The 27,205-nt window shown below is 33.5% G+C and overlaps 1 protein-coding gene across 3 annotated transcripts in view; it reads left to right on the plus strand.

Moving 5' to 3' along the window:
- The first annotated feature begins 7,658 nt into the window (after window positions 1-7,658).
- Window positions 7,659-27,205, plus strand: part of BMP5 (bone morphogenetic protein 5) — a 217,220-nt gene continuing 197,673 nt past the window's right edge. For all 3 annotated transcript variants that reach the window (XM_066359171.1, XM_066359169.1, XM_066359168.1), the window contains exon 1: window positions 7,659-8,837. In XM_066359171.1, the coding sequence (XP_066215268.1) occupies window positions 8,348-8,837 (490 nt within the window). In that variant the 5' untranslated portion in view covers window positions 7,659-8,347. The remainder of the gene's footprint in view (window positions 8,838-27,205) is intronic.

Consider the following 27,205-nt stretch of genomic DNA (forward strand, 5'->3'; position numbering starts at 1 on the left):
CTTAAAAACATGGAAGATAACATACAATTAATAAGCATTATTTCTAGGGACTTTTCTAGGACAAGTCTTAAAGGATATTTTAGAGGACAGTATTGAATAATATTGCATATTGGAATGATATTGAGGGATATGCATATTGTCTAATGTATTGCATATTGGAATAATATTGTATTTTTTCTTATAGGGGAAATGTCTGATGTCAGAATATAAAAATATGTAGAGTATGTTATTATGCTAAGTGTGGACTGCCATCAGGATTTAATTTCAGTAGCTATTTAGATTGTTTTCTTGTATTTGCACTGTAAGACGGTGTTATTGTTATTATTAAAGGTTATGAACGTTTCAAAAGGATTTATATCTGCCTCTGAAAACACTGATCTAGAGTTGGATTGATAGGTTCCAAAATTTGCATCCTTTTTTACAGAAGCAGCTTGAGAGTAAAATGCATTTTTCAGATGGGGAGAATATTATTATACTGCAATTTGATGTTATCGCTGCCTTGCTAATGAACATGCAGTTATAGAAAATACAACATTTCTAGAAGGAAGAAGAAAGAACTAGAGATTAGGAGGGAGAAGGGTAGGATTACCCTGCAGGAAGAGAGGGGTGGTGAAAGGTGAGAGATAAAGAAAACAGTTACACACTTGAAAGAGAGTTGTAGATAAGAAAACCAGAAGGGATAAGGCTTTTAAAAAGGGAGACAGCTAGATAAAGAGTTTATTGTAAAATGGAGGAACAGGCGATATCATGAGAATGCAAGGCTTAAGAAGAGAAAATCAATAGCTTTTTAATATAGAAAGTAACTGGGAAAGGAAGATGTAAAGGAGATCCAGTGTAAGAGGGAACTTCTGAAACACATGCACAGCTGAGGAATGTGTGTGTGCACAGCCCCCCACTCACACATGCACACACTCACACTCACACATGCACGCACTCCAACTGATACCCAAACACCCACAATCACACCCACACACCCACATACACTCACACACACATACTCACATGTCTAAAAACCAGGAAGGTAGGAAAATTTCAGAACTGAACACATCTACTATACATGAAGGGAACCTGTGTGGAGTTTAGATGACAATTTGTAATTGAATTTTAACTAGTTATTTAATGGAGCAGGCCTTGTGATTCACATTACATTATAATCCAAGAAAGAACTCCAAATGAGAGCAAAGAGGACTGTGTGATTAACAGATGCCATTTTGAGTAATACATTCTTATTTATTCTGTGATACAAGAGCATTTTGGTTATTAAAAACTGCATTTTAATGTTAATATTTAAGAAAATTGTAGTAGAAACAACTGGTTTCTACGTTTGGGAAGAGCAGGGACTATCTGCTCTATTTATTGCAACAGTAGATGCTGAATAAGCTGTATTCAGTATATAAATGAGTGCAAAATATTTTCTGGATACAAGCATTGTTTATGTTTAAATAACAATTTATTGCATACCACGGAGTCTTAGCAGCAATCGTGGAACAATCCCAGGTCTTGTTGTGATTTGGAAACTCTCTTATGATACTGAAACGTATTATCTGTGTAATGGTTTACATGTTGTCAAGAATACTTGTTAGGGGCTCTCAACTTTGGCTACATACTAATCAGTAGTTGAAAATACTGATGCCTGAGCTCCTTCTCAAGGGTTATGATTTTATTGGTCTTCAGTGTGGCCTAATCATTAATATGTCTTTAGAGTTTTCTGTGTACCCCATTGTGATTGTAATGTACAGCCTGGTTTGAGAACTTTTGCGTAAGTGCAACATTACATGCTTACAACTTATTATTAATAATTATTGTCCATCATTTTCACTGTTGGTTATATTTCCCAAGTGTATTATGTCCTAGGAAACAGAGATCATTCATCTCATGTTGCAGAGTATTAATGGGTCTTAGGTGATATGTACACACATTTTTCTTCTTCTGCTGCTGGACAATTTTTGAGATATACTGTAGTTGGGGCTAATTTGTTAGGCTCTAAATTCTAAAGCTTTTGATGATGATTCTATGAAATAGTGTATGTTTCCTGGGGGAAAAGATGCTATGGAAAAGTAGGGCCATTTAATTAAAACATTACAGATATTACTACACATGCTGTAGAGGCAATTTTGCATTAGATAATTCTTAAATTTAATTGAAATTGACTCATTATGAGCTTATCATGTTTAGTATCATGTATTTATTTTCCTTTCCACTACAGATTAACTTGATGTTCATGGGAATTTGGGATAAATTGGCAGTTGTGTCCTTCATTGAACTATAACATTCCTACAGATTTTGAACTGGTTAACATGCTGATAAAAAAAAAAAAAAAAAAAAAAAAAACTTGTAGAGTCTTCTATCTGTTAAAGTGTAGGTTTAAAGACTGTCACTTTGGTACTCTCCAACTTGTCTGGTCAAGTACCTTTCCCATACTGCAGGGATTCTCAGACCTCACCTCATTCCTCGGTTTACTGGGCATCCCAGTTCTGCATACAATAGTCCCCCTTTGCCTGTGGTTTCACTTCCGCATTTTCAGTTACATGCAATCAACCACGGTTGAAAAATGGAAAATTCCAGAAATAAACAATTCGTAAGTTTCAAAATGTGCACTGATCTGATTAGCATGCTGAAATCCTATGTCTTCTGGTTCCATCCTGCCTGTGATATGACTCATCCCTTTGTCCAGCATATCCACATTGTATGTGATACTTGTCTTGAGTCACTCGGTAGCCATCTCTGTTATCCGATCAGCTGATGTGACATCGCTGTGCTTGTGTTCAAGCAACCCTTATTTTTCTTAATAATGGCCCCAAAGCACAAGAGTAGTGATGCTGGAAATTCAAATATGCCAAAGAGAAGTTGGATGTGTTTTCTTTAAGGGAAAAGGTGAGTCTAGTACAAAGTATTTTGAGAGGAACCACATTCACAGAACCTTTATTATAGTATATTTTTAAGACTGTTATATTTTAATAATAGTTATCATATTACTATGCCTAATTTTTAAATTAAGCTTACCCTATGTATGTATGTACAGGTAAAAACCATAGTTTATAGTATATATCAGGTTTGGTACTACCCATAGTTTGAGGCATCCACTGGGGTTCTTGGAACATAACTCTACAGAGAAGGGAGGGGAGCTGAATACCTGCTTGAGCCTTCACAGGTGTGATATTAATTGCTAATATTTGTTAAACAAAAAGTGATCACTTTCAGGGCCTCTTGCATTATAATATGGACCATAAAGACAGCACCAAAAATATAAAACAAGCCATTACAACTCGAAGAAATGAAGTATTAATTGATAGTAACAGAAGTTGCTCTTTTAGGTCAAGAACCACTTTCATGCAATAGGCAATCACCTAATCAGCTTTCTCTGTAATGACAGACCAAGGTATTTTGCTAGTGTAATGATTTATTACATGATTCTTTTCCTTCTAGATCATTACAGTTATCTAGTATTACCCAAAGTTAGCCGTTTGATTCATAACTGTGGGATTAGGTATGCAATAGGCAAGTTCCCTTATGAAAAGGAGGTAGGGTTAGTCAACCTAATAAGAAAGACAGCAATTAATCACTCAGTGTGCCTAATGAATCTTATAGCTGTGCTTTCAGAGAGTATTACCCTTAAAAAAGCTCTCTGAAACATTGCTCATTTTTACTAAGAGAATTGGTTGTTCAGCAAATAATAATTGAGCTGCTAATATATACTGGTTGACAATGGTGAAAAAATAAACTCAACCTTTATTTTTTATGCAGTTTAAATTCTAGCTAATATCTCCAGAAAAAAAGTTAAAATACTTTAATTATAACCATTTTAAAATAATTTTATGCCCTTAATGCAAATCAAATGATTATAAACTCTGTAAGGACAAGAATCATTTGATTTTTTTTTGTATCTAAAGTATATAAACATAGTAGCTACCTAGCAGGCATTCAATAAATATTTGTTAAATGAATGAATATTTCAAGTACTAAATTGTTGTGAATGAGACCTTAAATTATAAGCTTCTTTAAAAAATGAAGATTTTTTTTCATGGTTAACCACATAATGGCTTAATGGTCAACCTACCTATTTAAAATATTTTGTCAATTTCAATGATGGATAAAACACGTGTTCTAATAATTTCACTGACCAAATGGTCTGAGGTCAGTTGACTGGAATCTATTTTTCAAGTACAATCCTTAGACTGGTATTTTATTATTTAATTTTTAATGATTAAATGTTGGTTTATGCTTCCTTAAGTAACTATTAGAATCCTTGCTCTCTTGAAATAATATAAAACAATCTTAGGAACATGTGATAATATAAAACATATTGAAAAATTCACTGTTCCCTTAAAAATATTCAGTAATGTCATCATTCATTAGAAATAATACCAAACATTTCAAAACAGTTCAGTGACCGTATTTTGGTACTTATTTCTAAGTTTTCCTTAACAAGTATTAATTAGATAGACAAAAAGTATAAGTGTGTTCATGATTATAATCCCTTTCAGGTTACAGCAGGCAAATTTAAGTCAGATGGTGGTGTTATAGCACCACTGCTTTCCTTTGGACCACTACTATGTGCACCACATTTTCTGTTTATATATGCTATGTGTTTGGCTCAAAAAAAAAAAAAAAAAAAAAAGAGAGAGAGAGAGTGAACTGAAGGCAATTTAATATCACAGATGCTGCTCTGTTCTGCACTTGTGCATGTCCTCACCAGAAAGATTCTAGATGGGGATGTCTTTCTGACTTGTCCTTTTCCTGCCAGCCTCTTCAGTCTCCCAAGTGGCCTCCTTCCCACCCTTTTCCCTTACTCCCTCTGACACGAGCTCACATAACGTTTGTCTAAAAGTTTTATGGTCATATTCAAATGATTTTGGAGTGTTTTCCAAGCTGGGGAGATAACTTAGAAAGGCAGATACCGTTCATGGTGGACATCTGTCTTACACTGCAGTCAAAGCTTTCAACTAGAAATTGTGTTTCATGGAGAAACCAACATAACAAGGTGGGGGGACCTAGAAATGGAACAGGATGACCCTTCCAGAACAAAACAGATTTATTAGTGCTGCTACTTTCTGTTGAGCATATTTCAAAGAAACTTTTGCAGCCTTGAAAGGCTGGGAAAAAATGCAGTCAGCCTATTGGACATAGTTGATTTACATACTCATGGGCTAAGTGTGTCAAACTTTAGGGAAGGAGAGACAAAAATGAACAGAAAAAATGACAATGGAGAAATATTTCTACATGGATTCAATTGTCTCTCTTTCCCTCCGAAAGGTCATTTATATTAGTATATACCCTAGGCAGATAGTACATTCAGGGAGGTGAGGTTTTTTATGAAGATTCCTCTTCCTGGAATGTACTTCTATTTAGAAACAATTCTTGTGATGCCCTGGATGCTTCTCCTGTCTCCACTTCTTTCTCAGCATGTGGTTATTCAGTATGTTCAATAACTTAGATGCCTTTTAAATATATGATACTTGCTCTGAAATTTGGAATGCTTATGTGATACAGTTGCAAAATACTTAATTTTTCAAATTGTTCTCCTATACTTACATACAAACCTACCTGGGGATCCAAATGATGTGGTAAAATACATTTACTGACTTTTCATTTGGTGTTTAGCATTTCCTCTTTATTCCTGGCAGGTTTTTGACTCCTTTATTTTCTTTCTCTCATTGCACATGTTGATCCTTTTGAAAAATGAATGTTTGCCAAATCTAGTCTGCGTTGGAAGGAAAGGTAGGGGGCGGATGGATACTAAAAATTCTGACCACGTTTATTAACAACTGATTTCTAATATAGAGGTAGGCTGTGTGCCTGGTTAAGCAATTAAATTACAATTACACTGCTGATACTGTAAATCATGCTTTAGGAATATGAGTTTTTGAGACTCATGACACCTAGACTCATTTTTATTTTTTCATTTGTATCTTAAGGAAAAAGGAAACACATATGAAAAATGATGAGATGTTCCTTATTCTGATGTGCCCAGTTTTTACTTGTAGCTCTATGCTGTGTTCTAGAGACAATGAAGCAAATTCAGGACCTTCATAACTTATTTTAAAATGTAGAGTAAAAGTGTCATATACTGTACCTGAGATGTGTTTTCCATGTGCAGAGAAGTGTTTTGTCTCAAGGTGATTGATTTAAATTTGCACCAATGACCAAAAAAATTATTCATTTGGTTGGATATAACATAAACAATTTTAAGAATTTTAGTGGTTTGATTCTTACTGAATTAAATATTTCTTCCCTTACTTTCAAAATGTTTAACAGCTATTCACATGATGTCAATTTTATAGAGGTGTTCCATGTATGCCAGTATTTGACTCTACTATTGTGACATTCTACATGGCTATTGATAAAGAATTTCAAGGCAAATATTAACCAGCATCATCAAATTTTAATGCAATGAGTTTGTGTAAGAAAAAATGACATGTACAATAAGATTCTGCAAGTCTTTTCAATATCTTGCCTTTACCAATAAACAGAAGACTTCTGAGAAATATGGCTTTGATTTAGACAGTCACAGGAAATATTTTAAAAGTCATTAAATAAGAAACCGGGTCCTTTTAGGCCAAGTTAAGGGAAAACATTAAAATTTCATAATCGTTCTAGAATTTGCTTGATAAATCTATACTGGTATCAGAATACTATTCCAGACAATGAAAGTACTGTGAGCCCTAAGGTTAAGTGAGAGCTTGTAAGGAAAATTATAGCTACACACAAACATTGTAGACTTCCAAATTTTAAAGGCATTAAACATTAAGGATAAACACGTACTTTGCTCATTTCCTCGGATTAGGTATGGTATTTTAGAAATTTGTTCACTTTCCCCATTATACCCATCAAATTTTAAAAAGGCAAATCGCAATCTGCATGTAGTCATGGAGAATATTTGACTTGTGCCTATTTGCGTGGGTTAAAACAAATCAATGTACTGAGTACAATGAATGGGAAATACTTAATTTGTAAGTGTGTTTACATTTCAACTAAAAGGATTTAGAAGTTAAGAATTATGACAGTACATCTTAGGGTGTTTATATTTCAACTGTACTGACTTAATAAAAATATGAATATACTTTTCTGCTTAAAATTTTGATATCTAAAACCATTAAAGCTGAGCTATCTAATTATCATTATTGAATTATTATAACTACTTCTTTAATTCCAAAAACATAATTACTGGTACTTAAGTCTCTACTGTATTTTATTCTAAAAAGATCTGGCATCTACTTAGCAATAACAAATTAACCTCAATTTACAACTCCTCCTCTTATTTTTTTAGGAAGTAAACTTTAATAACTTATAAAAACCAGAAATAAACTCAAATACAGAACTGAAACGTATCATGTTAATTTAGCCACAACCTGAGACTTAATATAGAAATGTATTAAATGAGTATTATTAAAAGAAAGATCTAAAAGAGTACTATATAAAATTGGTGGCAAAATTTTCAATCTGCTGCTTGGAAATTGGCTTTATTCCCCCCTAGAATTTATATGCCCCATTCATCACTGTTCTGTGCGAGATGCGTGGCTATAAAATTGCAAAAATGGAGGCTTTTCTGGTAGCAAAAGGGTTAAGTTCTTTTTGCTTTACCAGTTTCAAATTACAATGAGAAGCCTCTTCTTTCCCAGCAGGGTTGTGCTTACATTACTCTTTAGATCTCCCTTGAAGAGGGCTGGTATATTTGTGCCTGCTGGAGGTGGAATTAACAGTAAGAAGGAGAAAGGGATTGAATGGACTTACAGGAAGGTTTTCAAGTAAATACAGGGAAACACATTTACTTGAATAGTACAACCTTGAGTCGTATTTTACACTAAGACGACACAAAAGATGTTAAAGTTATCACCAAGCTGCCGGACAGATATATATTCCAACACCAAGGTGCAGATCAGCATAGATCTGTGATTCAGAAATCTTGGAAAGAACTTCAGGGTTGAGAAGAACTCAAGAGCAAGTGAAGATAACTTTGGGAACTACAGTTTATCAGAAGATCAACTCTCGTTCATTCAAATACCAAAGGCCTGATTATCATACATTCATATAGGAATGCCTAGGTCATCTGATCAAATAATATTAGCCGTCTTCTGCTACATCAATGCAGCAAAAACTCTTAACAACTGTGGATAATTGGAAATTTGAGTCTCAGCTTTCCTAAAAATAACTACTCTTGACATATTCCAAAATATTTAAAATAGGGCAGGAAAATCAGTGAGGATGTTGTGTTTAGAAATGTCACTGTCATGAAGAATAGGTAAATTTGTTTTTTCTGCTACTGGGAAATTATACTTCCTAGGATCTTAGATTTTTTTTTTAAGAGGACAAGAAGGACTAAAAACATCAACTTTGCTTTTGGATAAAAATGCATCTGACTGTGTTTTTATTTAGGGGTGTTGTGGGTTTCCTCTGGAGCTGCTGGGTTCTACTGGGTTATGCAAAAGGAGGTTTGGGAGACAATCATGTTCACTCCAGTTTTATTTATAGAAGACTACGGAACCATGAAAGACGGGAAATACAGAGGGAAATTCTCTCTATCTTGGGTTTGCCTCACAGACCCAGACCATTTTCACCTGGAAAACAAGCTTCCTCAGCACCTCTCTTTATGCTGGATCTATACAATGCCATGGCCAATGAAGAAAATCCTGAAGAGTCGGAATACTCAGTGAGGACATCCCTGGCAGGGGAGAATAGAGGGGCAAGAAAGGGATACCCAGCCTCTCCCAATGGGTACCCTCGTCGCGTACAGTTATCCCGAACGACTCCCCTGACCACCCAAAGTCCTCCTCTAGCCAGTCTACATGATACCAACTTTCTGAATGATGCTGACATGGTCATGAGCTTTGTCAACTTAGGTATGTTGTTCGTTTATTTGTTAATCTATGCTATTACAACGTGGAAGTTTTTCTAATCGTAAAGTAGCTGCCTGGTAGGTGGTCATGTTTATATAAAGTCATTTTCTATAACTCTCCTCTCCAGCTTCTGTTTGCTTTCTTTCATTGATACAGTGTACAATTTTGCCTTAGGTAACAAAGACATCTATCTGTCTATCTATCTATCTATCTATCTATCTATCTATCTATCTATCTAATCTATATATTTTATTTTTAATATAAAAAGCTAAAATTAAACATTTACATTTGGGGTAAATTTGGGTCTTTGCAGATTTTGTTAAAGTCTCAGCCTTGATTAATATATAATTGTCTGAATAAACAGGCAGTGGTCTAAAAGAGAAAAGAATTTATAAGGATAACTATGCTATGGGCAAAAAACAATAATAATATTTTCTAAAAGCATTTACAGATGGAAAAGTAAAAGTAACATTCTGAACTAGTTTTTGGTTATTAATTTAGGACACATGTAAGTATATATTTATCTATTTAAAAGCTCTCATTTTGGGGAGGCAACTACTGCAAAAATACTGATATAAAATGAACAAAGATCAAATAATATTGTAAAAGATGACTATCAAATAGCATCAAGAAGAGATCCCGAAATTCTCTGAAAAATATTTTAGAAACGAGGTTTCAATCTAATGTTTCTTAACTGTAATGGGTAAAATATATCATAATGATTTGATTTTTTCAGAAGCAAGAGAAATATAAATCATGCCATGATGATCTTTACCTGTACAAAATTTCTTTTCATTTGAGATAAAAATGAACTGAAATTCTTTAATTAGTAATATTATTATTGAAATATTTTTAAAATTGTATTTTCCTCAATGCTGATACTTTCATGGTAGTTTTTAAAGATTGGCAATATCAAATGATAAATTAATGCCTTATATTTTATCTTGCAATAATATTAGTTTTCCAATTTAAAATGATTTTTACAAGTACTGTACTGCATTTTTATTTAAATGTTTTAGTAGATACTGAAAGTAAAAATTTACCATTGTCAGACATTCAAAAATAATAGCGTAGAATATAGTTATTTTTGACGACTAATATGTTATCAACAGATTTAATTAACTTGAAAGAATTGAGAACATTTTAATTTAAGAACTTTTAAAAATTTATTTAAAAAATGCAACCTGCTTTGACTTAAAATTGACATATTTGATGATACACTTAATTTAAAAATTCTTCATCTATTTCAAAAATATTCTTTGAAACGTCATATAGCAGCAACTCCTAATAACACATGATGCTTTCATAATATATGTTGCTTTGCTCTGCTCATTTTCTCTCAGCAGCCCTAGCACGAAGGATAAGGTGCTTAATAAATCATATGTTTCATGTTACTAGAGACAAAGCTCTCATTATTAAGTTTTAGTAAGTCATCATTGGTTGCCTTAATCAGGTGTCCTGGACACTTTTTCTTTGACATATTATTAACAGGTTTTATTTGGAACTATCAATCCATTAAAATATGGCTTAATTCTAAATCAGTTTGATTGCTTTTCCTTCTATAAGTGCCATGCTAATAGAACTCATGATATATTTTTACTTTAAAGCAATTTCTAAAGCATTATTCAACAATTTAAATTAATTTTAATATTTTACTAGAATAAATTTAATTTAGCTTGTTATATATTCACACACTAAGTCACTAAACAAATCAATTCAGGACTTCTAAAATCTGACATGGAAGAATGTGTTACATCATGTACTTTAAAAAATACAACAGTTCAGTCATGAATCTGTTCTAATAATATATTTTATCATATTTAAATATTTTAATCATTCCAAAAAGAAGTGTATTTGTTTTTTAGAAAAGAATTAAGTATGATTTTGGACCTATATGCCATTACTTTTTTATAAATCTACATAGAATAAGTAAACCAAAAACAATAATAGTTTTATTCTTTGACTTCTCAAACCATTTTTATTGTTTAAGAATTATTATATTTTTAAATTAATAAAATTTTGGTTATATTGTTTGGATTAAAACAAACTAGTTCATAACTATACCATGAAATATAATTATTTATTATACTCTAGAGAAACAACTGGATATACACTTCAGAAATTTTTTATTTATTTCTATCATACTTAAACTGGTGAGTAATGATTTATCCTCAATAATAAACCATATTAGTTTCTTTAAATTTAATATTCCAAACTAAATGCCTCACATTAAATTACTGATAAATTGATTCTAATACTGAGTTTCTCCTAGTAGTCTCTGAGGAATATTGAACCACAATTTTATTTTATTATCCTCAGATCCCGCCTTCTCATATATCCCAAACTTGCAACCTGTTATTACTTAGTAAAAAGTTTTTGTTTTGTTTTTTTGTATTTCTTCTGTAATAAAACAGGTCAAAGTGTACTTAGGAAAGGTAACGTTGTAATATCATTATTAATTGCACTAAGAATTTGAGTGCCCTTATGTAACATTCATTACCAAGGATTATCTGCAACTTGTTTCAAGTTCTTAAAAGACTCAAGAGAATTTTACTTTTTAGTGTCTTAAAAGATATGTATCTAGTGGGGACTAAGGGCAAATGATCAAATTAGCAATAGGCAAGGGATTTGTGTTGAGGAAGTCACCTGGATATTTAAATATGTGAAAAGAATCTGTTGACATTTTCCATAATAAGATGAATTATATAAAAAGGGTCTAGTAACATCCTTTTTGTTAATGCTTGCATGTATCATTTCAATTCAAATAATAGATTTTCTACAATTATCATGTCATTCAGGAGGATATTTTTTCCAACATATTTTGCTCTTCGAGAACAATTAAAGTTAATTCAAACTCCAAATCACATTTAACCAAACATCTAATTTTTAAATGTCAGATGAGAATAAGTTTTGTCCATAAAAAAAATAGTTTAGAATTTACTTAATGAAAAAATAAATGAAAATAAATTGTGCTAAGGTCAATATAACCAACTCTAAAATCAAACACATTATTTTGACCTTTAAATTATTTTAGTGACTTGTTTATTTTGAAGAAACAAATATTAATTATGAATTGTTTGAAGAGCAACTTTCCACTCTATTCATTATTTTTAGTCCAACTTTTGTCAGTCTGATAGTATCTAGCTTTTACAGGTTGCCTTCTCTGATTTGTCCTGAAAACTACTGAATATTAGTGGCATTTTTTTCTTAGTCAATGGTAGAGTATTTTGTTAGAAACCAAAGTGTGTGTTTCTGGTTATTCTTTTATCACCATCTCTTTTTCCAAAATTTTAAGGTTTATAAATGTAGCAAATACCTACACAAATAAAATGAATGATTAGATCATTTTCTTGGAATATTTAAGTATATCTCCCTGCTTATATAAACATAAACAAGTAATGCATTTTTAAGATCTTTTAGTTACAAACCAATATTTGATTACTTGGTGATAGTGTAATTAAAATGACATAATGTTCTAGATGTTTTAGAAGAATTACATAACAACTAAATACAGGAAATTTGTGTTTATATTAACCTTAGTCTACATGTATTTTTCTAATAAAGAACTTTGGGTTTATTGGCTTTTGAATCACTGGTCTGTTGGCTTGAAGTCAAATATGTCTTAGATATATTTCAAGAAGATATATTAATTCTCAAGCAGAAAAATATATAAATGTAATACTTAACTTTATTCATTTGATCACAATATATTTAGCATGCTAAGATATGGGGTAGAATATGCTTTCAAAACTTTAAACCCTTCTACTCTCATTTCCTCAAATCATTAAACTCTCCTGGTACTGGAAGAAAAAAAATGCTTATATACTTGGTTGAAAGATTTGAAAGACATCATTGATATTTATTGTTGTTTTTGGCTGATCCCAGTGCCCAGTGAAGAGGAATTTATATACAGATCTACCTAAAGATGCCTATCTATGTAGCCTCTCCAACAGGGTTATTAACACTTGTGTAACATAAACACACCCATAAACACATGCAAGATTTATTTTTGAGGGAGGAGGAATGGGATGGGAAGAAAGATAATCTAAATCCATTAGAGTACATATTCATGGTTATGTCTGGAAACGCACATGCTAATATTGGGCCAAAATATCATTCTTGAAAACTCAACTTCTGAAGAGAAAAGAAGTAGCTGTGGGTAAAGGAGTTTTTCTCTTCTTCAACAATCTTCACATTCATAAATGTGACCGAAATTTAAAATAATTGTCCAATGATAGGCATGGCTGCAGAGATGATTATCATCAGCGTTTAAGTAAAAGTTTTTTACAAGTTTTAATGGTCACTCACAAATAAACCAGTTTTAAAAATTCAGTAAGAAGTAACAGCTGGAAAGAGAAAGGTATGATCTCTAGGAAGGCTTGGGACTGCTTCACCACCACCTCCAATCCCTTCCCTTTCATTCTTCCATTTTTTTAAATACCACCTCCCTCTCTTTTCCCCCTTCCTCACCCTCTTCCTTTTTTGGCCTTTCCTCTTTAGTTCTATCATCTCTCTGGCCCCAGGGTCTCTTGGTACCCTTCTTACTGCCTCCACCCTTTCTGGGGTCTGCCTTTGGTCTTAGTTTCTTCATAGCTGAAGGTTTAGATGAGCTGAAAATCAATTAGTTACAGCTTGATCATTTAGGTGCAGTCTCCTGTTTTCTCTTTAGTTGAGAAGGAAAAGGTTATGATGTGCCAATTACAGCCTCCGCCCATCGGGAGGAGAGCTCCCCAGGGCATCAGAACTGCTTTCGCGGTGGTCATCCTGGTAATTGTTGCCTCCACCATCCCATTCTTCTTTGACTCCTCACCTCCCTTGAGGATCCCACTGAGAATTAAATTGTTTTTGCCTTTTACTATATTATAACATAAATTAAAATTGAAAAGGGGAAATTTAAGGGAAAGTAAAAAAGTAAAAAAACAAAGGAAAAATGCAACGCTGATCTAAAGTTACAAAACGGAAACTTGAATAAAAACCCATTTCTCTTTTAGTTTATAAAGTGCTTTTTGTTCATATTATTTTTTATTGAATACATGTCATTTCTGTGAAGAAAATTCCTTTTTCTTGAGAAGAGAGGATGAACGAGTATAAAGAGATCAAAAGTAGTAGAGGCATAGCACAATGAGAATGAGACAGAAAAATAAGAAGAGTAATTTTTTAAAAGCCCTTGAAAGAAAGAAAATGAACTAAAGGAGTCATTAGAGGCTGGTGTTTGGGTGTGCAGGTGGAGGATGTGTTGGGAAATCCTCAGTCTACCTCATACTGACACAGCAGCTAATTCAACATCCCCAGCCACATCAGCTCCAGGGGAAAACCCTTTCATCCTTCCACACTCAAATACCAAAGTGGGGAAAAGGAAGGGGGGCTCTCAGTGTCTGTGTACAAGGAGCATACAGACGGGCTACTCACATTTACAGTCATAAATAATGTAGTAGCTCAGCTTGAAAAAAACCACAGGTTAAAGGAAGAGGCTTTCCTGACGCACAGAGAGGGGCTGAGATCAGAGGAGCCACTGGAAGGGTTGGCTTGAAACAATGAATCCCTTGTTCTAAGCAATGTTTGTGAGTGCTTCTTTGCACCTTAAGTTCATATTTTATTGGCTCAGCTGTGGGGTTTCCCCATTTGCTCATCTCTTAAAATAATACCCTTGGCCAAGATACCCTTTAAAACACTCCAGTCAGCCCTGACAACCTGCTCATTTATTTGGGAGGAAATAATTGTGATTTTGATGTCAGATTGTGATGTTTAAGATTTAGTTATAGATCTTAACATTATGACAGTAAGATAAACATAATAATGGGAGTATTCACTTGCCTTTGTAGAGATATTTACAAGAATCCACATAACCAAATGGCAACCCCTGATTTGTATGTTATGTCTAACTGGTTGTGGTAAATCATAATCTACAAATGTAGAAACATAATCGATTAAAGTGTATAATGTTTAAAATGATAAAAAAATCATTTTTAGGTTAGTAAAAAGGATTGTTAGGGTTTAAGTAGGAAAGAAAACAACAACAAACCTTAATAACTAAAAGTGCATATCCTCTACTTGGAAAAGAGTGAATTATATAAGTATTATATAAAACTTAGAAACCAAGACCTTGTATGATGTTAAACAGTTTGGTATAAAAATTAAACTAGCTTATGTGTTACTTTATAATGTCTAAGAGGATGAAGAGCTCTGTCTTACAATGATGTGCCCTTTCATTTTTTCTTTTCATAACCAATGGAGTATTAGTGCTTGCATTAGAAGAAACAATTGTATGTTCTAAAAATGAATAAATCTAATTAGATAATCTATTAGATATTGTGCTTACCTTCTTCCTGGAGGCAAATAACTTTTTTGTTGTTGTTGTTGTTCTTGTTGAACAGCTTTCCTGAAGTTGTTAGGAATAAAAAAAATAGTTTTAAAATGTTAAGATTGCAGATGTAAATCTCATTTAGATTTCATTCAAGACTATGAGACATGTCAAAAATCAAAAGATTTATTATCATTTACAAACAACTTCAGCTATTCTTATTCAGTCAGGATATGAGGAATTTAATATTATTTGTTTTGCCCAGATTTTCTGTCCTTATTGTAACTGTAATTAGCCTTTTCATATAGGAAGACACATAATATTTTCAGAATCTTAAGTCCATGCCATAATACTGCTCAAATGACTTTAAGATTTAAATTATAGTTAAACTTAATGGCTTTCTTTTCTGTGCTTCTATCACAGAAGTAGAGTAGCATAGAAGAAGCCAGAATGTCTTCATTGTAATTGCATATTCTATACTTTCTAGTAGTGTGACATCTAACAAGTTATCTAAATGTTCTCTCTGCTTCTGGTTCTTTATTTTAAAAAGTGCCAATAATTATAGCCCCTTCCTCCTTGGGTACTGAAAAGACTAAATGAGTTAAAATACATATAATTTTAGGAACAGTTATGTGGAACAGAGTGAAAGCTCAATAAATGGCCGTTATTATTATTAGAGTTGCGTTTGTGTCTAACATCTGTACCATATTTGCAGGAGTGGCTTAATAATTTGTGAAGCCTGATGCAAAATGAAAAAGTGGGGCCCCTTGTTCAAAAACTATTAAGAATTCCAAAGTGATGGCAGCAGAGTGTTAGACCAAGTATGGGGCCCTTCGGAGTACAGGGCTTTGTGTAACTGCACAGGTCACATGCCAGTGAAGCCAGCCCCGCATATTTGATTACATGTTGTAAGGGCAGGAACCATGACCTATTCATCCTTTTTAATCCCCAGTGGTGTATCAGAGTCTCAGAAAAAAAGAGACAGCATCCATAAAATGAATCATTAGGGGATGGTTTGACTAATACAAGTTTTAAAATGTTGTGGGCAGAGCGTTTTTTGCACGAAGCGATAATGCAGCACCTGGAACAGTATGGAAGCCTTCTTTCTCTATTCCTGGACAGGGACCAGCAAACTCAGAGGACAGCTTTCTGAGGTAGGTGCCCTGACAGGAACTCTGGCTTTTCCGAGAGAGATGCCATGTAGCCAACTCCTGGACACCCAGCAGGGAGGGAAACTGAGGAATAAATACCTCGACCATACTTTTCCTATCATTTTCTCCTTGGAGAATGGATCTGGAGGCAAAAACTGAAGGTATTTGGCACAAATTCATAAATGAAAATTGGATGTGTAGTCAACAAGAGTTCTAGCATCACTTCAAGATCAGTGCAGGTTACTCATGCATATGCTAAGCTTTGTTCTAGTTAATTCATAAAATTCCAGAGATCATTGTAAGTTAATGTGAGAATTAATTCATGAGTTGGTGAAATACAGTGTCAAAACCACGCGTGGTATACGTGGAAAAAAATGTTCAATTGTGTATGGATTAATAATTTCATGGGATGTATTAAAACTATTTTAGAGCAACCTGAACTTTAAAACAAAAACAAAAACTCAGGGAGAGGTAGCTCTCTCAGATTACAATACAAACAGTAGGCTGCGATTGCCAATCAAAAAGCTCAGTGTGGAAAGCACTAGAGTGTATGCAAATATGTAGGACAAATACAGAGAGCAATCTATTTTCTTTAATCTTCAGGCCTGTTTATTTTCAATCCTATGTCATTCTTCCTGAAATGATCCATGACTGTGTGTTCAAGTTTTTGGAATTCTGAGTGGAATCATATGCGATTCTCCACAGTTAATGTTGCAGGCAGAAATAATGTCAGGATGAGGTAAATTGAGATTATTATCTTTGTTCTTGCTACCTTTCCTCTCCTCTGGCAGAGGTCCTGTGACTTACAGAGGCAGAATTTAGTGGAGGAGCAGGTATGTCTGCTATTCAGTTCTCATAAATAACCAACCACTAAGCCCCGAGGCCAGAGCCATACCCCTGCCCTTTAATCACAGACAGCATTGAAGAGAACAGCGCCTTTTTGGTATAGTCTATGTTCCCTTTCAAAGTTACTAAAGATGGTCATTTTAAACTGATTTACTTCTATAATTATCAAAAGCAGAAGGGGAAAGACTTCCACTTGGAAACTGTATAGGTTCTTCTACAAATAACCTTGACACAGGCACTGAAGACTTACAGTGAGAAAGAAGTGAAGATCATCAAGTAAATAACCTTTATGGTTAATTGTTTTTTTAGTATTAAATATATATATTTTTATTTTACAGCTGATGTACAATTTTATTAGTTTCAGGTGTACAACATAGTAATTAGACATTTATAGAATTTATGAAGTGATCACCCTGATAAATCTAGTACCCATCTTACACCATACATAGTCATTACAATATTATTGACTATATTCTCTGCTCTGTCCGTTAGATCCTTGTGACTGTTCTGTAACTACCAATGTGTACTTCTAAATCCCTTCACCTTCTTCACCCAGCCCCCCCCAGCCCTCTCTCATCTGGCAACCATCAAAATGTTCTCCGTATCTATGCGTCTGTTTCTGTTCTGCTTGTTCGTTTATTTTGTTTTTTGGATTCCATATGTAAGTAAAATCATCTGGCATTTATCTTTCTCTATAAGACATTTCACTTAGCATAATACCCTCTAGATCCATCAGTTGTTGCAAATTGGCAAAATTTTATTCTTTTTTATGGTTGAGTCATATTCCATTGTATATATGCACCACTTCTTTATCCAGTCATCTATTGTATCGTGGCTATTATAAAAGTGTGCAGTAAACATATGGATGTATACGTCTTTTCGATGTAATGTTGTGGTTTTTTTCAAATAAATACTCAAAGTAGGAGATATTGAGCTCTTCTTTGTCTCTTGTTACAATCTGTTTTAAACTCTATTTTGTCTGCCCAGTAAGTTTTGCTACCCTAGCTATTTTGTGTGTTTGTTCCCATTTTCATGAAATATCTTTTTTCATCCCTTGACTTTCTTCTCTGTGTATGTTTTGATCTGAAGTGTCTCTTGTAGACAGCATATGTGAGGATCTTTTTTTTTGTTATCCATTTAGTCATGTGTCTTTTAATTGAAGCATTTAATCCATTTGCATTTAAAGTAATTGTTGATAGATATGTAGTGCCATTTTATTATTCATATTTTGATCTCTTTCTTCTTCAAAAATGGCCTTTAATGTTTCTTGTAATACTAGTTTGGTGATCATAAACTATGTTAGATTTTTCTTGTTTGGGAAGCTCCTTATCTATCTTTAGATTCTAAATGATAGCCTTGTTGGGTACAGTAATCTTGCTTGTAGGTCATTGCTTTTCATCACTTTGAATATTTCTTACCAATTCTTTCTGGTCTGCAAAGTTTCTGTTGAAAATTAAACTGACAGTCCTCTGGGAGCTCCCTTGTAAGTAATTTACTTCTTTTCTCTTACTGGCTTAAAATCTCTCTTTGTTTTTAATCTTTGTCATTTTAATTATGATGTATAGGTGTGGATCTCTTTGGATTTATCTTGTTTGAGATTTTGTGTCTTCTACTTTATGTTTATTTCTTCTACCAGGTTTGGGAAGCTTTCTGCCATTATTTCTTCAAATAGGTTTTCATCCCTTATTCTCTCTCTTCTGGTACTCCAGTTATACAAATATTTGTTTGCTTGTTGCTCATTTAAAAAAATTCTTTGTGCTGTTTTGATTTTTTTCCACTACCTTGACTTTTAAATCGCCTATCTGATTCTCTGCTCATCTAATCTGCTATTCATTCCTTTTAGCATAGTCTTCATTTCTGACTGTTTTTGTTAAGGTTTTTATGTTCTTTCCATCCTAAAGCCAGACAATTCAGCTTTTCTTCATATGTCCCTGGCACTTTTTGAGCTGCTGCCCCAGAATTGGATCTCCAAGTGAGTGAGTTCTAAGAAGTCTGTGTGCAGACCCTTTAAGAGACACCTTTGGAAATTTAGGAGGCCTCCATCTGATTCAGCCACAACCCCTGCTGATTTTCACAGACAAAAGTTAGGGGGACTTCTCTTCCCAGCACTGGAACCTGGGCTAGGGACCCCAGACTCCTCAGGGGGAAATCTTCACAGCCAAGATATTCCTTTTAATTTTTTTTTTACCATCACACATGGATGGGGGGCCAGCCCTTCCATGTCTTTGTCTCTCCTATAGGTCTCAGCATGGCTTCTGTACATCTTTAGTTATAGGACTCCTATTCAGCTAGATTTTAGGCAGTTCTGAATGATGGTTGTTCTTTGTTTAATTGTAATTTAGTGTGATTGTGGGAGATTCTGAGTACTGCATTCATCAACACCATCATCTTGAATGATGTCCCCATGGTTCAAGTTTAGTTGATGTTTTCTTTGCTCAGAATGTGAAGGGATTTTTTAAGAAAATTAAAGTTGGCATATGGTATTATCTTAGTATTAGGTGTACAGCATACTGATTCAGTATTTTTATACGTTGTGAAGTAAATACCACAATAAGATTTGTTTTTGTCATTACACATTTATTACATTATTATTGACTATATTTCCTACTTTGTACAGTACATCTCCATGACTAATTTATTTTATAGCTGGAAATTTGTAGCTCTTAATCCCCTTTATTTTTTCCCCTCTCCCCTTCCCCATGGAAGCCATCAGTTTGATCTTCCTACCTATCAATATGTTTTTGTTTTGTTTGTTTTGTATTTTAGACTCTACATATAAGTGAATTATGCTGTATTTTCTTTCTCTGTCTGACTTATTTCCCTTAGCACAATAACCTCCAAGTCCTTCCATGTTGTTGTAAATGGTATGAATTCATTCTATTTTATGACTGACTAATATTTCATTGTTTATATGTACTAGATATTTATCCATTCATCTACCAATGGATACTTAGATTGCTTCCATATCATGGCCATTTTAAATAGTGCTACAATGAACATAGGGGTACAGATTTATTTTTTTGAATCTTAGTGTTTTTGCTTTATTCCCATAAATACTCCAAAATAGAATTCCTGGATTTTATAGTAGCTCCATTTTTAATTTTTTGAGGGATTTTTCTACTGTTTTCCATAGTGATTCTACCATGCACATTTTCACAAACAATGCACTAGAATTTCCTTTCTCCATATTCTCACTAATACTTATTATTTGTTATCTTTTTGATAACAGCCGTTCTGACAGGTGGGAGGTGGTATTTCCTTGTGGTTTTGATTTGCATTTTTCTGATGATTAGTGATGTTGAACATTTTCTCTTCCTGCCTGTCATTTTTATATCTTCTTTAAAAATATATATTCAGGCTTTCTGTCCATTATTTAATCAGATAGTTTTTTGATATTAAATTATTTGAGATTTTTATTTATTTTGGATATCTACCTGTTTTTAATATAGCATTTGCAAGTATCTTCTCGCACTAAGTAGATTGCCTTTTCTTTTTGTTGATGGTTTCCTTTACTGTGTACCAGCTTTTTAACTTGATGTAATACCATTTGTTGATTTTTGCTTTTGTTGCTCTTGCCTTAGGAGGCATATCCAAAAAATGATTGTTGAGACCAGGAGTTTTATGGTTTGGGGTATTACATTTAAGTCTTTAACTCATTAGGAGTTTATTATTGTATATGAAATAATAAAGTGGTCTAGTTTTATTCTTTTTTTTATATGTAGCTGCCTGTTTTTTTCCAGCTTCACTTATTTAAGAGACTAACTTTTTGCTTCTTTGTCATTGTGTATTTTTGCTTCTTTGTCATAAGTTAATTGGCCATGTAAGCATGGATTTATTTCTGGGCTCTCTGGTCTGTTCTATCAATTTGTTTTTGTGCTAGTACCATACTGTTTTGATTACTAGAGCTTTGTAATATATTTTTGAATTATGAGATGTGATACCTGGACTTTTGTTCTTTTTCAAAATTGCTTTGGCTATTCAAGGTATTTTGGGATCTATACAGATTTTAGGATTATTTGTTCTAGTTCAAAAAAAAAAAAATAACATTGGATGTTTGATAGGGATAGCATTGAATCAGGAGATTGCTTGGGGTAGTGTTGACTGGCTACCATACCCAACAATGGAAACTGGCCACTTTTCTCTATGATCAGAACAAGACAAGGATACCTACTCTTGCCACTTGTATTAACATCATTTTGGAAGTCCTAGCCAGAATTTTAGGCAACAAAAACTAATAGAAAGCATCAAATTGGAAAGAATGAAGTAAAACTGTCACTTATTTGCAGATAACATGACACTACATACAGGAAACCCTAAAGAATTCACAAAAAAAAAAATCTAGTAGAACTTAAAAATAAATTCGGTATAGTTGGAGGATATAAAATTAATATAAAAAATCTGTTGCATTTCTATATACTACTAATGAACTGTCAGAAAGAAAAATTAAAAATAAACCCCATTTCTAATTGCATAAAAAGGAATGAACTATTTAGGAATAAGTTTAATTAAGGAGGTAAATGATCTATACACTGAAAACTAGAAGAGGAGGAATTACTTGGTTCCTTAACTATCTCAGTAAGATTTAAGTAAAAGGACTTTGGAGTCATACTGGTTTGAATACCAGCTTTGCATTAAGAATTGCATATTCCCTAGAAGATTATTTCACTTTATTGGATATTTCCTTATCTGTAAGATGGGGATCATAATACAGAATTGTAGTTAGGACTTAATAAGGTAGGTTTATGGGCCTTTAAATCAATATGAGAAAGTACTCACTTAATAGTCCCATGGCTAGTATAATTACTAGGAGAGCGGAATCTATGGCGTTCTCATGTTAGAGGAGATCCACATTCAGTCCACAAGACTTAGTCAAATCAATGCCTTTGCTAATATTTTATAGCATTATATATATATATATGACTTTTATTTATCCAAAAGAAAATGAACCCTTGGATTTCATTGATTCTGTCTTCAAGTTGGATTGTTGATGGACTATATTTTCACATCAAGGTGTCCTGAAAAAGGTCAGTCTACAACAGAGCCTTCAGGAGACTGTGGGGCCTTCCTTTTGAGCACCCAAAGGCAACATTTTCTGTGACATACTGTTGAAAGATGCTATTCATATTACATTTGGTCAGATTCCTAGAACGAACCCATGCTTTTGCTTTAGTTCCAGTTATTACCAATTCCATTTCCTTGCTTGTTATGGAGAAGGGAAAGTGATTACAGGCCAAAAAAATAATATACAATTAGAAAATATTTGGTTGTGAACATGGGCACTCTCTAAAAGACTCTTTGAATGAAGGGGAAAAAAATGTTAAAGAGTTTTAATACTTACTTTTATAAATCAGCTTATTTTTCTTTTTAGTTTTAATTTTTTAAGAGGTTGATTCATGATGAAAATCTTGGTGAATAAATTTATGAATTCTGAATAGGAAAGTCACTCGGTTCATATAATCATTCAACTATTGTATTGTATGCAGCTCAAATTATGTTTAAGTTTATGAATTTCTAATTTGTAGATATTCTCTTTACTAGTGGTATCATTATTATAATTCTGTTTCTAATTAATATCAGTCAACTGTAAGTATTTTGACTTTCCTAGACTATTTGTTTGGGCTAGAGTTTTTTTTTCCAATGAAAGGTCATTTTTATTAATTTCCTTGTATTGCTTTCTATTAGAATATTTTGAAGCAGGATGAGAACCATAGGTTTAATCCAAAAAGTAATACAAAATGCCATATATGTGCTGTGAACATCTTCTATTTATAGTATCCATATTATAAAGTATTGACTTTCAATATTTTATAATATATTGAGTGGAAAAAACATAAATTTATTATTTTTGAATTATTTGATAACATACTGAAAGAGAATTCATTAAGATGTTCTTTGCGAATGACCTGTGGTGGTGATAAAGCATTGACCTGGATTGCTGAGGTCACAGGTTTGAAAACCTGGACTTGCCTGGTCAAGGCACATATGGGAATTGACACTTCTGGTCCCCTGTTACTCTCTCTTTCTCTCTCCTTACTAAAAATAAATAAAATTGAATGAATCAAAGTTTTAAAAGAAGATGCTCTGCTAAATTTTTCATTGTGATGAGTCAAGTTTATAAGGAATAGATTCCAACTACATATGTTGATATATTCAAACAACATTTAAGATTTTTCTTTTTTATTCTGCTGTGTTAAAACAGTTACTATTCTACAGTTACTGACTTGGAGAAAAAAATTTATCAGAATTAAATAAAACTTTTTTTTTGTTTGTATTTGATACATCTAAGGTATCTGATATGGACAGGTATATATCACTTTAAATTATAGTATAATTGTAACTGTAGTAATCAAAGCAATAATAAAACAATATATATAATTCCTGTGCCAAAAACTGGACTAAGTCATCTGCATGCATTATTTCAATTAATTTGTATCTCAATTGTATGGATTTGTGTTTTTCAATTCCCATTTCATTTATATGAAAATCGGGGTTTATCAGAGGTTAAATAACTTACAAAGGCTACCCAACTGGTAAATGGCAGAGTTGATACAGGGTCCATGTTCTGTCTGGCTACAGGTTTTTTGTTTTTTTCCCACCACTCTTACTTGGTCATCCACTTCTGAAAAATATATAAAAATGTGCAACTTTTAACACTAATGATTGTTCTTTGAAATCACCTTGATGTTCATTATGTGTTTTCATCTACATTACTGTAGTAGGGTGCACTTGAGGAAGTATACACACATTTCACAATATACATCTGTGGATACTAGAAGTCTGAAAGGTCATTCGTTCAGTCATTTGACAAATATAAGCTGATTACCTACTATTGGGCCAGGCACTGTGCGGAAGACTGTGCCTGTTTTACTGCCAAAATTACAGGGCAAGAAGAGCCAGGTCTAGGCCCAGAATCCTTGGCTCTTGTGCCAGGATTTTTTTTTCCTTTTTTTGTTCAATGTCACATACTTTATAGAAATCACACAAAAACTCCAGCACCAAATAAAATGGAAAGTATGAACCAACATTATATAAAATAATGTGTTCTTAACAACCGGGTAGAATTAACCTCCTGTGTATATAGAAAATGTTATGTTTCAAACCTCAATGCCTTTAAAAAAAAAAAAAAATTCTGTTACCAGTAAATAGAACTTAAGAAAGCCATTAGTTCAAAAGATATGGAGCAAAAGTAGAACCAAGCCTTAGCAAGTCTTAGGGGCTCTGCTGCAAACCTGCTGGTGTGGCCGTAGGGCCTTACGCATGTGGAGGCTCCACTGATTTTAAAGGAAATACCTAAAAAAAAAAAGTTTCCATTGTACACTGGATGCTTACTGCACATTCCAGAACATAAGTGTTGCTTAAATACTCATTATTTATTTGTGTTGTAGTCAGGAAATAAGGGTAAAAGGTCATACAATTTTTCAAAATTAAGTTGTTTGATCTGTCTAAATATTGACCCCTGACCCTGTCTTCCTTCTTCAATTGTGTGCTAACAAGGTTGAGTTCAGGGTTTACTTTGTTACTGTGCACACTGAACATGATGTGGATACAGGTTATAATAAGAGTCAATAGAGACACGTTTACAACCTGAAAAATAGCAGAGAAGTCCAAGAATTGGTATAAAGACTACTTTGATACATTGCTTTGAATCTACACAGGATATTAGGCATTAAGCAATTATTGCATCAAGTTGGTCGTTGAGAAAAATTGACCAATATTTTGCAACTGCTTTACTTTTTACCAACAATCTGCTGTGACTGTGAGATAAATATTGCAGCAAAATGTGGATCTAAGTCTTCTGGTCTACCACCACAGTTATTGGTGTTTATTATCAATTCCTATCAAATAAAATACCAGATCACTGAAGAGAACTAATGAAAGTAGAAGAATTTAAGACTTGTAATGATTGCTCTACTGGAAATTCACTATGTTCCACAGCTTAGCATGTCTTTGGTGCTCATGAAGCATGAGATAGTGTGTTCACAGCATTTCAAGCTCAAACTTACTTAATTCTCACAAAGTTAGCCTATTTTATAGATGAGCAGAGTGAGACCCAGAGATGTTAGGTCATTTCATCTTGTAAGAGGAAGAAGTGGAATTCAGAATCCAGGCTATTCACTGCTGTGCTATAGAGCCTTTGTAAGAAGACTATTGGGAAGGTTGTCATTAGGACATTGTTTGACCTTTTTGTGAAATTCTATATATTTTTCCAACAATTCATGTATTGATTTTAGAATATTTTTCACCTTATCAGTAATGTTTTGTGTTTTAGGGAAATATCTCTGCTAATGGGTTTACCAAGAGTCTTATCTCTGGAGTTGGGCTCTTACAGGCCTTCTTCTGAATTAGGGTGCTGTGCCTTTTTAAAGGAGGCAAATTCTATACAAGGCAGAGGGAGAGTAGCCTTTTGCAAACCTCAAGGGTATTGTCCTTGGGCCATGCAACCTAACTCGTCATTAACGAAGAAAGTAAAGGTGATCTGTGTTGATTTTATCTTAAAAGACATGACATGAACAGGAGTAACATTTGGCAAAATAGAAAAAAAGAAGAATATGAAAGCTGCAAACAGTAAAAGCCTCAAAAGCAGTAATTGGAGATTGGAAGAAACTAACAGCAAGTTCAATTAGATACTGAAAAACTCCCCACCTGCTGCCAGTAGAGAAGGCCGCAGAAGCTGGCAGGACAGTCCTGCAGTTAAATAATATGAGTCCTTGCTCCAGCTTTTCTGATCCAACCCTGGATGGACCAGTGACTCCCATGAGAAACCTACTAAAGTGAAAGTTTGCAAGACCATCTACAACCTACAAGTTGAACTATTCCTGCTTCTGCAGATAGAAAGTCTGACAGACAGACTGCTTCAGCCTACTAGTTATGGTTGACATCTCCTCTGTGTTCTGTATTACTGAACACCCCACATTTAATACACATCTCTCTCTTTTTTTAAATAAATTTTTATTAATTTTAATGGGGTGACATTAATAAATCAGGGTACATCTCTTGATTTGTAGCAGCCCTAGCCCTAATCTCTTGCATGTGTAAAGTGAGTTCCTCTCACATAGCACACTCTTTTCCCATAGAGCACACAAGCTAAATATATTATTTCTGCTCCTTCAGTATCTTACAAATTGAAGGCTAAGGCCTTTAAAAGGTTACTTTCTTTTTCTCTTCTAAAAATATTCCTGACACAACAATATTTCTTAAAGCAAAATGCTAAAGTACGTGAGTTAAGTTTCAACTCCCTTCCAATCTCAAAATCAAGCAAGGGGAATCAAAAGAGGAATAAAAAGGAGGTTTTACTGTTAATATATCAACTTTTAGCTAATGACTAAGGACTAATCTCTGCTTTGAAAAGCAAGCCAAGAGTAGCTGTGGAGTCAAGATAACATTTAGGATGTCACCTGCTGCTTTTTAGACTTTCTATCTTCTTTCTCCCTTCTTCCCTTTAACCTCTCCTACACAGTCTACTCCTACAGGCCAACTACCATCTAAAGAAAAGTGTAAACAGTCTCAATGACTGATTTCTAATGATTTAGACTGAAATCTACTTAAGAAGTCATGTGATGAAATGACTATTTACAAATAGGTAAAAATTATATTTAATTTTAATTCTGCTAACATTATTGACATATAATAACAAAAGCACATGTTGAATCATAATTATTTAAACCTCTCAGGCACTGTCAAACATTTACTCTTTTTACTCAGAGTTCTTTGTCAGTATATCCTAAGGTGTGTTTCATTGAAAGCATTTCTACCTCCTTTTAAGAGGTGTTAGCTGAAATTCTGTAGTCAAATAAATTTGAACATGGTACTTGAGCAGTAATTAAGTAGGTTTTAATATTTCCAAGATGAGACTTCTCTATATCTTTATAATGCAGATGATCACTGTGAATCTCTCTATGCAAGGTGGAATAGGTTGTATGGTTTCACAGGAACACTGGGCTTGAATTCTCCTAACAGAGCACCATAGGTACCTAGTGTTACAGGAAACTCACTTGGAAGTATCATTCTTCCATGTGGTTATACTATTTTATAAATGCTATTTTGGAAATTGTGAACAGAGTATAATCTAATTT

This window comes from Saccopteryx leptura, chromosome 1, assembly GCF_036850995.1.
Source record: "Saccopteryx leptura isolate mSacLep1 chromosome 1, mSacLep1_pri_phased_curated, whole genome shotgun sequence".
Lineage (NCBI taxonomy): Eukaryota > Metazoa > Chordata > Mammalia > Chiroptera > Emballonuridae > Saccopteryx > Saccopteryx leptura.